The sequence below is a fragment of the Chiloscyllium plagiosum genome, unplaced genomic scaffold (assembly GCF_037043375.1).
Source record: "Chiloscyllium plagiosum isolate Xiang-an unplaced genomic scaffold, Cpla_swu_hap1 HiC_scaffold_10, whole genome shotgun sequence".
Lineage (NCBI taxonomy): Eukaryota > Metazoa > Chordata > Chondrichthyes > Orectolobiformes > Hemiscylliidae > Chiloscyllium > Chiloscyllium plagiosum.
In genome coordinates, this window is record NW_028270148.1 from 15,969,108 (window position 1) to 15,981,963 (window position 12,856).

At 43.3% G+C, this 12,856-nt stretch overlaps 1 protein-coding gene across 8 annotated transcripts in view; it reads right to left on the reverse strand.

Moving 5' to 3' along the window:
* Positions 1–12,856, reverse strand: part of wdr27 (WD repeat domain 27) — a 526,425-nt gene that overhangs the window by 412,667 nt on the left and 100,902 nt on the right. For all 8 annotated transcript variants that reach the window (XR_015758354.1, XM_087991151.1, XM_087991149.1 and 5 more), the window contains one exon: positions 4,185–4,282. Coding sequence is in view for 7 of the 8 variants with exons in the window: in XM_087991151.1 (XP_087847277.1) it covers positions 4,185–4,282 (98 nt within the window). In the remaining variant the exon portion in view is untranslated. The remainder of the gene's footprint in view (positions 1–4,184; positions 4,283–12,856) is intronic.

A 12,856-nucleotide genomic window follows, 5' to 3' on the forward strand; every position in this document is an offset into this window, starting at 1 on the left:
TGCATCTGTATTATTACCAAAGCCTTTAGAAGAATAGAAAATTGGAGCATGTCAGTAACCATATTCCCAACTAACATCACACCATGAAGAGATATCTGTAGGTACATGTCACAGCTTCCAGGTTAAACTGGTTTTCTGAGAATCTGGACACCACTGGGTGTGCTAACTAGGAGTGCACTGGTGTACATATTAGGTGTTTAATACATCTGTACAATTCTGATAATCACCTCCCAAATCAGGGCCTACCTTTTATGCACCTGGATGGTGCAATCTCTCAAATAATTTGAGCCCCTGCCAGAAGGCCAAGATAACTCTGAGAAAAATCGCACCCTCTGTGACTAATGGTGCTTTCTCTCTCCCTTATTCTTCCTCAACTTTCCAGCATAATACAGGAAGAAGGTCAAAAGCTGCTGTGGTTTTTTGGAGAGATTGAATGCTCTTTTGGAGAGGTAAAAAATAATTGTGAATAGGTCTAGGGACATATTTGGAAAATGTAAAGATAAGGTATCCTTTGGCACTGTTAAAACTGACTGTATATAAAATGGTTATACATACTGGAACTGTCAAGCTGTCAAGGGAATTACCCAGTTTTAAAGACATTTAAATCACTTGGCCTTTAGTTTTTTTTAGAAAAACTGCAATTACAAATATAAAAGAGCCTGCTATTTCACACTGTCTGTTGATATATGCCTGAGAAATATCGTTTTAGGATTTGTGCTGTATGACTGATTTCACAATCTATTATCACAGTTGCATATTGATTAGTGAACAGTTTGAGGACATCTCCGAGTCTTTGGAAAGTATTTGAAAGACAGCTATGAGTATAGATGCTTGTTTTTATAAGGACAAAGTCATTGAAAGAGGTTAAATGTAGCAAATGGGTTTTTATCGATGTGAGTTCTTTTTTTAATCGTAAATTTATGAATAGACAGTTCAGATTTTTATTTTCGTTCAGCTCATGGGTTCTGACCTCTGCCCATTTTGGATATTGGACAAGTTGTCATGAAGGGCGTAAGGGCAAAAGATGGTGGGAGGGAGCAGGGTTCATATGGGTCAGTACTAAAAAAAATGCAGTGTATATAGGGGCCATGAGAGCTGATAGAGAGGCACAGTTTATCATGTAGGGCACGAGGGCTAAGGAGTGATTGAGGTCATGAGATGGCATCAAGAGTATGAGGAGCCATGGAAGATAGGTGAGAAATGAGGTGAAATAGAATGGCATGGATAGAGAGGGTTTGAGGCTGTTGTTTTTTGTTTCATTTTCACAAAGTACTAGAGCACTTGGCAATCCCTGTAGATGCCTTTAAACTCTTTCTAGGGTGGTGAACCCAATTCCAGTTACTGTCACTCTCTCCCCACCCAATCATATTGCCCACCCCAACTCCAGATCCAAACTCCAACTGGGGTACTTACTCCTCAATCAGATTTGCAGAGAAAGACATTTCCTTCACTAAATTCAGAATCTCGCCTCCTAGACTAAGATTCATAAAGGTACAACTCTTTTGAGTTACACATTACAAGTGTCTTTTTTAGGGTTCTTGAATTTTACTGATTTTCATAACTTCTGAGCATAATCTCCATATCCTCCATTTCTCTAACAATCAAAAAAACCTTCCATCCACCACCAATCCCCCATACACACAGACAGCTCAGTTTCACAACTTTATACCCCTTTTACATCTTTGCCTTCCTTTCTCTACTATTAGAAGTCCCTTGTCTTTATCCCCAAACACCCTTGCAATCTCTTCCACTTGCTCCTCCTTTGCCTCCATCTACAGCATAGAAAAATCATAATTTTCCAACCCGTCAGTTCTGAACAAGAGTCATATCAGACTCCAATAATTAACTCTATTCTCTGTTCATAGGTACTGCCAGAACTGTTGGGTTTCTCCAGCATATTCTGTTTTTTGTGTCAGATTTGTATTATCTGCAGTATCTGGCTTTTATTAATGCTGAACTTTCCTCCAATTGCCATACTTTCAATTGGTTTTCCAGAATTACTAATTTTTGGTTCTGCTGCTATTAAGAGTTGTGAAGATGAGAATATCTTTTGCAGTTTTTATGGCACTGTTTGACTTAGATGAGGTCGACAGATTGGCAGAAAATTCAGATGCCACCTGTGATATTTTGTCCATTAGCATCACCAGGAATGGCTTTTATTGGCACATCCACAAATCTGGGCTATGTCAAAGGTAGCGTGTCTTAATGGCTCTGCTTCACAAGGTAAGCCACCAAACAAAAGATCCCGTGAAAATCAGGAGTTCTCACAGCATCCTGCCATCCATCCTCTTTCAATGCACCAAAACAAAAAAACAGAATAAATGGATTATTCATTTTTCCACTGCTTGTGGGATACTGCTACTTGAAGCTGACTATCTATGTTCTATATTTCAAAAGTAATTCATTGCATGAAGTATGACAATAATTCAGTGTGACAATTGCAAGTATTATTTACCCCCACTTTGGAGAGATGAAGTTCTAAAAAAAAACAAGACTGTTGTCATGCCATATATCTTGAGGGCAAGAATGAAGCTATCACCTTCATCAGATATATTTTGGGCTAATAATGCTTCCAACCTGAGACAAAAGGAGAAAGAACAGCCATTGGAGTATATTATCCTGTGTTCTTTATTTGAGCAAAAGGTGGTACGAATATAAGTCTGCATTGCTTTCACCCAGATCTACTTTTTTGCTAAATATAGTTGAGGAAAATATACTCTATGATGTCTGCCTTGAGGAATAAAAAGATGATGGGCCAAGCATATGTTTTCCCTGTTGAATAAACGAAAGTAAACACTCATAGTGTGCATTAACTTGAGGCAAAGAAACTCTGGCGTTAAGTTATTTAACTTGGCAGCTACAAAGAAACCTAAGGCAGCCAAAGTAGTAATGGCAAAAGCTATAATTCATTACTTTTTTTTCACTCTGCCCCTCTTGTAAAGAATTGCAGAGTTTACAAATATATATTGCATATATACATTTAGAATTATATTTATAAAAGAAGCTAAATTGCTTTCAGTGCACTAAAGTTAATTTCAGAATCTATTACTTGGATAGAGATATCTGTGCAGTATTCACCTCTTGTAGAGGGCTATAATATAGCTGTAATCCAGAAAAGAGTGCAAATCCCAACATGGTAATTAATTGAGACATTGAAAATACTAGCCTCACCAGTAAAGATCACGAAACTACCAGATTATTGTAAAATCTCACCAATGTCCTTTAGAAGGCAAAATCTGCTAACCTTTCTTGGACTGGCCTATATGCAAATTCAAACTAACAGTAATGTGGTTGCCTCTCGACTGCCAAGGAAATGGCTCAGCAAAGCACTCAGTTGTATGCAGCTCATCAGTATCTGCTCAAGGACAAACAGAGACAGGCAAGACATGGCTTGGCTGGTGGTGAGAAGGGCTCTGCCTGTGAGATCCTTTATGCAGGCCCGGACTCTCAGCCGCACCACACGCTGCCCTCGAAGCGGTTGCGGGGGGGGAACGAGACTGTCACACACCTCCTTCTGGAATGTGCCTACGCAGAGGAAATCTGGAGAGGAATGCAGTGGTGTTTGTCGAGGTTCGTCCCGAGCAGCGCCGTGACGCGGGACTCTGTGCTCTACGGCCTGTTCCCCGGGACGCACACCGAGACGAACATCAACTGTGCCTGGAGGATCATCAACTTGGTGAAGGACGCTCTCTGGGTGGTCCGAAACCTGCTGATCTTCCAGCTGAAGGAGTTGACCCTGACTGAGTGTTGCAGACTGGCACATTCCAAGGTCCAGGACTACGTGTTGAGGGATGCGCTGAAGCTTGGGGCAGCTGCCGCCAAGGCGCGGTGGGGAAAGACCACTGTGTAAAGTTTGCCTGCCTAACGAAGAACAGGGTTCCCATGCAGTCATTTGGGCTCTGCTGACGCCTCAGCTAATTATATGGGCATGATTGAAAAATGTACAGACCTGTATAAAAATGATAAATTCTGATCTCTGTATGTACATGTTTACATATGTATGGCATGACCAACTGTACAGACCATCAAATTATTTTATGAATAAAGTATATTTTTGAAATTAAAAAATAACAGAGACAGGCAAGAATTGCAGGCCTTGCCTGCTGGCTCTGCCAATGATGCTCATCTCCCAGTTACAAATACTACAAAAAACTATTAAATGTTTGTATTTTTTAAAAGGATACAGGAATAAAAGTCATTCACTGCAGACAGGCAACTAATCTCCTGCGTGTCAGACATCTTGAATTTGGCAACCAATTTGCTTTTGCTCTTCCTTTTGTAACTAGATAAAGAAGACATGTTAGCAACAAATCATTGCTTTATTTATCACAAGTTCAAAGCAAATAAGTATGAGGTAATACATTTTGGTAAAAAGAACATGGAGAAACAATATAAAATAAAACTTGCTATGCCGAAGGGTGCTCAGGAGCAGACTGACTCTCCGTGTACGTGTGCATAAATGATTAAAGGTAGCAGGATATAAATCATAGAATCCCTACAGTGTGGAGGCAGGCCATTCCACCATTTTGGGTCCACAACGACCCTCTGAAAAGCATCACACCCAGACACCATACCCTACCTGTCCTGTAACCCTGTATGGCTAATCCAGATAGCCTGCACATCCCTGAACACTATGGGCAATTTAATATGGCCAATACACCCAACTTGGCCAGAGTCATAGAGGCATGGAGAATGTACAGCATGGAAACAGACGCTGGGTTCCAATCCGTCCATGCCGACCAAATATCCCAACCCAATTGAACTGTGGGAGGAAACCAGAGCACCCAAAGGAAACCCACATAGACATGGGGAGAATTTGCAAACTCCACACAGACAGTTGCCTGAGGCTGGAATTGAACTTGGGTCCTTGGCACTGGGAGGCAACAGCGCTAACCACTGAGCCATAAGGAACAGAAATGATAAAACCATCCAACCAAAAGTAAACATTGGCGGCAGCCTTCACAGCTTCACCATTTCATCCTCCGCTCCATTGTGTTGCTCTTGATAAAGAGCATGGGGTTTTCTATCACACCGCCTGGCGCATTTTTTCTTTTCTATACACTCATGGAATGTAGGCAATGTTGGCAAAGGTGGCAATTAATTGTCTATCTCTATATATATCTTGATACACCCCAATCAAAAGAATTTGTTCATATTTTCTACATTCTTAAACTAATTTGCAATCTATACAGGAATAATACTGTATAGATTATAAATTAATTTAATAATACAGGAAAAATATAGGTGTTTTTTACATCTTCAAAATTGGAAGTTTAAAAGAGGGAACATTAAGAGGGATATAAGTAACCCTAAGAACTATATCTAACTCTTTCTTGAAACATTCAATGTTTTGGCCTCAAATCCTTCCTGTGGCAAAAGAATTCCACAGCATGAAGATATTTCTCCTCACCTTAGTCCAAAATGACTACTCCATATCCTTAAACTGTGACTGTGGTTCTGGACTCCCCAGTATCAGGAATATCCCACTTGTGGTTATTCTGTCCAGTTCTGTTAGAATTGGACAGTTTCTAAGAGAACCCCTTTCATTCTTATAAACTCCAGGGAACTTAGTTCAAATCAATCTAGTCTCTCTGTACAGGACATTGGTGAGGCCACTTTTGGAATATTGCATATAATTCTGGCCACCCTTCTATAGTAAAGATGTTGTTAAATTTGAGAGGATATAGCCAGGACTAGAGGGTTTGAGTTAGAAGGAGATGCTGAATCACTTGGGCCCTTTTTCCCCTAGAGCATCAGAAGCTGACCTTATAGAGGTTTATTAAATCATGAGGGGCATGGATAGAGTGAATAGCCACCCTTTTTCCTAGGGTGGGGGAGTCCAAAAATAGATGGCATAGATATAAGGTGAGATGCGAAAGATATAAAAGGGACCTAAGGGGCAATGTTTTCACACAGAGGATGGTGAGTGTTTGGAATGAGCTGCCAGAGGAAGTGGTGGAGGTGGGTACAATCACAGTATTTAAAAGGCACTTCGATGGATATATGAAGAGGAAGGTTTTAGAAGAATGTGGGCCAAATGTTGGCAAACGAGACCAGGTCAGATTGGAATGTCTAGTCGGTATGGACAAGTTGGACCGAAGGGACTGCTTGCATGTGGTATGATTCTATGACTCTAAGAGTAGAAATCCCAAACTGTACTCCACCCTAAGCATAACTTTAGAATAAATTCCTAAGAAAGGCCCTTAAAGCAACATGGCATATGAATAATTCCATAAAGGTGCTCTCAGCATAAATCTGTGACCAGTTAACTGCCTTCCTCTTTGCAGGGGACATCTCCCCCATCCTAGCCAAGATAGACAAAAACGAAAAGATCGTATCTATACACTACTAAGTTCTGATCCAAATATTGTGGTCAATACTGAAGTACAACACTAAAAATAAAGGGGCCTTCCCTTCTTTACTAATGACCAATGTGGGCGGCACGGTGGCACAGTGGTTAGCACTGCTGCCTCACAGTGCCAGAGACCCGGGTTCAATTCCTGACTCAGGCGACTGACTGTGTGGAGTTTGCACATTCTCCCCGTGTCTGCGTGGGTTTCCTCCGGGTGCTCCGGTTTCCTCCCACAGTCCAAAGATGTGCAGGTCAGGTGAATTGGCTGTGCTAAATTGCCCGTAGTGCTAGGTAAAAAGGGGTACATGTAGGGGTATGGGTGGGTTGCGCTTCGGCGGGTCGGTGTGGACTTGTTGGGCCGAAGGGCCTGTTTCCACACTGTAAGTAATCTAATCTAATCTAATCAAATCAATGTTTAATGAGCTTCAGTAATTTTGTAGAAATCCTCTGCAATAGTACTGATTTATAAAACAAATGATCTTAAGCTGTAATAGTGGGATAATGTTGATTTTTAGTAAAAACCAAAAGGAGGAAAACCGTGACTCAGCAGTCTCTTTTACATTTCTGTTGATGACTCTTTCTACTGATTTCTTGTTTTTCTCTTTCACTCAATGGTAATAAAAATTAGTAGACACATGAATCAGGCTGCCAAGCAAGATGCAGACTGATCTTCAGTCACTCCTTTGATGGAGAAAGTAACTTAGATGTTTAACTGTAAGTATCTCACAGATTTCTATACAGCTGCATTTAATCTGCAGGCCATCCAATTCTAAATTGATTATTTCTTTGTAACCAGTGAAATTGCAAAAACAAGTCAAGTTGATACCCAGAAGAATGCATTTGGCAGTCAAATTAAAATACAAAGCCAATAAGCACTCATGGTATTTCTGCTTGAGTCACTGGATAAGCTATTAATGAAATATTCAACCAGAACTAAGGGCAAAATAGCAAGTTGTAGTAAACCCAAGGAGACTGCACTGTGCTCTCAGTTCTAAATTATTATTCACCGAGCAGTCACTTCACTTTTCTCAGAATCATATAATCTCTACAGTGCAGAAAGATGCCATTTGGCCCATCGAATCTGCACCAATCCTCTAATGAGCATTTCAACCAGATCCAGCCCCAACTCTCCATTCCTGTAACCACACATTTACCAATGCTAATCCACCTAGCTTACACATTCATGGACACTAAGGGGCAATTTAGCACGGCCAATCCACCTAACCTCCACATGTTTGGAGTGTGGAGGAAACCAGAGCACCCAGAGGAACCTCACGCAGATAGATGGAGAACATGCAAACTCCACACACACCGTCACTCAAGGCTGTAATCCAAGTTGGATCCCTGGCACCATGAATCTATAGTTATAAACATTCAATTGAGTTCAACAGTATGAAAGTATTACAGATCCCTTGTGAGGCTGTGGTCGTATCACAGAAAAGGCCATTTGGCCCATTATGCATCTGTTAGATCTTTTGAAAGAGCTATCTAATTAGTTCTTGTTCTCTCTTCCTAGCCCTGAAAATCTCCCCTTTTCAAGTACTTATCCAATTACCATTAGAAAGTTGCAATTGCACCTGTTTCCACCATACCTTTGGGCAGTGAGGTGGATAGATGGAAACTGGCCCACCCTTGTGTAATGTGAGCAATGGAAGAAAGTTGGGAAAATGCAGAGAATGAAGAAAATCGGAATCTCAATGTCCAGGGAATGTATAACAAATTGCCCCTTAAGCCTAAAATGGCAACTCCAAAATTTTGCCATTGTGGTAACTGGCCTATTTCCATGCATTTGTACCTCATTGATATCACAACTGGCTTTATTCATAACCATTTCTATTTCTTTCCTTCCTCAAAAAAGACTCGACAGAACCAAATTCCCAGCATGTTATTCAGAGCTTAGCAGCATACCTGGCATTTAAAACCCTCCAATTGCTTGACGCAGCCATCATCCAATTGTTTCTTCACTACCATGTCCATGTACAACCATAAAACCATAAAATGAAGCATAAGTAGTCCACTCAGCACATCAAGTCTGTTCTTTCATTCAATGAGAATGGTCATCTGATAATCCTCAAATTGACTTTACTCCCTTAACTACATACGCCTTGATTCCCTTACAGAGTAAATGTTTCAAGTCAAGTGACCCTTCTTTTGAAACTTCTGAAGAAGGGTCACACGACTCAAAATTTCCAGTGCGAGCAGCAGCGAAGGTAAGACCGTTTGGTTTTAAAAGTGCTTACCGGTAGCGGGCAGCGGTGTTTTTTTTTCTCTCTTCACAGAAAGAGCGGGAGCACCAGGGGGAAGTGACGACGACCAGAGGGGCAGCCGAGACCCGGAAGCAGTTAGTGTAAGCTTACCTGGGTAGGTTTTTTTCCCCCTTTAAAAGCGCGAAGGAGAGGAACCCGAGGCACTACACGGGTAGTGCCTCCCACCCGCCCTCCTCCTCTAACCTAATAATAACACCTGTTGTGGTAAGTAGGTAAGTGCTGAATTTTGCTTGTTGTATTCTTTAGACCCAGTTTTTTTTTTAAAATAAAAGTTAGCTTTAGAGGGATGGCAGTGAAGGCAGTGCAATGTTCCTCCTGCAACATGTATGAGGTGAGGGATGCCATCGACGTCCCTGCCGATTACACTTGCAGGAAGTGCACCCATCTCCAGCTCCTCCAAGACCGTGTTAGGGAACTGGAGCTGGAGTTGGATGAACTTCGGATCATTCGGGAGGCAGAGGGGGTCATAGATCAGAGTTATAGGGAAGTAGTAACTCCAAAGATGGCAGATAGATGGGTGACAGTGAGGGGGACTGGGAGGAAGCAGCCAGTGCAGGGACCCCCTGCGGCCATTCCCCTCAAGAACAAGTATACCGTTTTGGATACTTGTGGGGGGGGATGACTTACCAGGGGTAAGTAACGGGGCTCAGGTCTCTGGCACGGAGCCTGTCCCCGTTACTCAGAAGGGAAGGGTGAAGAAGAGCAGAGCAGTAGTAATTGGGGACTCGATAGTTAGGGGCACAGATAGGCGGTTTTGTGGGAACGAGAGAGACTCACGTTTGGTATGTTGCCTCCCAGGTGCAAGGGTACGTGATGTCTCTGATCGTGTTTTCCGGGTCCTGGAGGGGGAGGGGGAGCAGCCCGAAGTCGTGGTCCATATTGGCACCAACGACATAGGTAGGAGGAGTGCCGAGGATGTTAGACAGGCTTTCAGGGAGCTAGGTTGGAAGCTCAGAGTTAGAACGAACAGAGTTGTTGTCTCTGGTTTGTTACCCGTGCCACGTGATAGAGATTCGAGGAATAGGGAAAGAGAACACTTAAATGCGTGGCTACAGGGATGGTGCAGGAGGGAGGGATTCCGGTTTTTGGATAACTGGGGTTCTTTCTGGGGACGATGGGACCTCTATAAACAGGATGGTCTACACCTGAACCTGAGGGGCACCAGTATCCTTGGGGGGAGGTTTGCTAGTGCTCTTGGGGGGGGTTTAAACTAACTCTGCAGGGGCATGGGAACCCAGATTGTAGCTTCAGGGTGCAGGGCCTGGAGTGTAGGGAGGTTAGGAACATGGCATCAATTTCCAAGGAGGGTGTCTGTAAACAGGAAAGTGGCTTGAAGTGTGTATACTTCAATGCAAGAAGTATACGAAATAAGGTAGGTGAACTTGCAGCGTGGGTTGGTACCTGGGACTTCGATGTTGTGGCTATTACGGAGACATGGCTAGAACAGGGACAGGATTGGCTGTTGCAGGTTCCAGGATTTAAATGTTTTAGTAGGGTCAGAGGTGGGGGTAAAAGAGGGGGAGGTGTGGCATTGCTTGTCAAAGATAGTATTACAGTGGTGGAAAGGACGATGGATGAGGACTTGCCATCTGAGGTAGTTTGGGCTGAGGTTCGGAATAGGAAAGGTGAGGTCACCCTGTTAGGAGTCTTTTACAGGCCTCCCAATAGTCCTAGAAACGTAGAAGAAAGGATAGGGAAGGTGATTCAGGAGTTGAGTGACAGTAATAGGGTGGTTGTTATGGGGGACTTTAACTTTCCTGATATTGATTGGGAAAGCTATAGCTCGAGTTCGTTAGATGGGTCAGTGTTTGTTCAATGTGTGCAGGAGAGTTTCCTGACACAATATGTAGACAGGCCAACAAGAGGTGAGGCCATACTGGATTTGGTTCTGGGTAACGAACCAGGCCAGGTGTTAGAATTAGAGGTAGGTGAGCACTTTGGGGATAGTGACCATAATTCGGTGATTTTTACTCTCGTGATGGAGAGGGATAAGTGTGTACTACAGGGCAAGAGTTATAGCTGGGGTCAGGGAAATTATGATGCGGTGAGGCATGACTTAGGATGTGTGGCTTGGAAAAGTAGACTCCAAGGCAAGAGTGTAAATGATATGTGGAGCTTGTTCAAGGAGCAACTATTGAGTGTCCTTGATAATTATGTACCTGTCAGGCAGGGAGGAAAGGGTCGTGCGAGGGAGCCGTGGTTTAATAAGGAATTGGAATCCCTTGTTAAATGGAAGAGGGCGGCCTATCTCAAGATGAGACGTGAAGGTTCAATTGGGGCGATTGAGAGTTATAGGGTAGCCCGGAAGGACCTGAAGAGAGAGCTAAGAGCAGCAAGGAGGGGACATGAAAGGTCCTTAGTCGGTAGGATTAGGGAAAACCCTAAGGCTTTCTATAGGTATGTTAGGAATAAAAGAATGACTAGGGTAGGAATAGGTCCAGTCAAGGATAGTAGTGGGAAGTTGCGTGTGGAGGCGGAAGAGATTGGGGAGACACTGAATGAATACTTTTCTTCAGTATTTACTCAGGAACAGGGCATTGTCGTCGATGTGAATACTGAGTCACAAATAAGTAGAATGGATGGCTTTGAGGTATGTAGAGAAGAGGTGTTGGAAATCCTGGAAAAGGTGAAAATAGATAAGTCCCCTGGGCCTGATGGCATTTATCCTAGGATTCTCTGGGAAGCAAGGGAGGAGATTGCAGAGCCATTGGCCTTGATTTTTATGTCCTCTTTGTCTACAGGAGTAGTGCCAGAAGACTGGAGGATAGCAAATGTGGTTCCCTTGTTCAAAAAGGGGAGTAGGGATAACCCTAGTAACTATAGGCCGGTGAGTCTCACTTCTGTTGTGGGCAAAGTCTTAGAGAGAATTGTAAGGGATAGGATTTATGCACATCTGGATAGGAATAATGTGATCAAGGATAGTCAGCATGGTTTTGTGAAGGGCAGGTCGTGCCTCACAAACCTTATTGAATTCTTTGAAAAGGTGACGAAGGAGGTTGATGAGGGGAAAGCGGTAGATGTGGTATATATGGATTTTAGTAAGGCGTTTGATAAGGTTCCCCATGGTAGGCTACTGCAGAAAATACGGAGATATGGCATTGAGGGTGAGTTGGAGGTTTGGATTAGGAATTGGCTGGATTGAAGAAGACAGAGGGTAGTAGTTGATGGCAAAGTTTCTTCATGGAGTGCCGTCACTAGCGGTGTTCCGCAAGGATCTGTTTTGGGACCATTGCTGTTTGTCATTTTTATAAATGACCTGGAAGAGGGGTTAGAAGGTTGGGTGAGCAAGTTTGCGGATGATACGAAAGTCGGAGGAGTTGTTGACAGTGAGGAAGGATGTGGCAGGTTACAGCAGGATATAGAGAAGCTGCAGAGCTGGGCAGAAAGGTGGCAAATGGAATTCAATGTAGCTAAATGTGAGGTGATTCACTTTGGGAAGAATAACAAAAAGATGGGGTACTGGGCTAATGGTCGGATACTTGGTAGTGTGGATGAGCAGAGGGATCTTGGTGTCCATGTACACAGATCTCTGAAAGTTGCCACCCAGGTAAATAGTGCGGTGAGGAAGGCATATGGCGTACTGGCTTTTATTGGTAGAGGAATTGAGTTCCGGAGTCCTGAGGTCATGATGCAGTTGTATAAGACTCTGGTGCGGCCGCATCTGGAATATTGTGTGCAGTTTTGGTCGCCATACTATAGGAAGGATGTGGAGGCACTGGAACGGGTGCAGAGGAGGTTTACCAGGATGTTGCCTGGTATGGAAGGAAGATCGTATGAGGAAAGACTGAGACACTTGGGGCTGTTTTCATTAGAGAAAAGAAGGTTTAGGGGTGACTTGATTGAGGTGTACAAGATGATTAGGGGGTTAGATAGGGTTGACAGTGTGAACCTTTTCCCGCGTATGGAGTCGGGTATTACAAGGGGGCATAGCTTTAAATTAAGGGGGGGTAGATATAGGACTGAAGTTAGGGGTAGGTTCTTCACTCAGCGAGTCGTAAGTTCATGGAATGCCCTGCCAGCAGCAGTGGTGGACTCTCCCTCTTTATGGGCATTTAAGCGGGCATTGGATAGGTATATGGAGGATAGTGGGTTAGTATAGGTTAGGTGGGCTTGGATCGGCGCAACATCGAGGGCCAAAGGGCCTGTACTGCGCTGTATTCTTCTCTGTTCTATGTTCTAAAATGTTAACTCTGCTTTCTCTCCACAACTGTTGTCAGACCTGCTGAGTTTGTCCAGC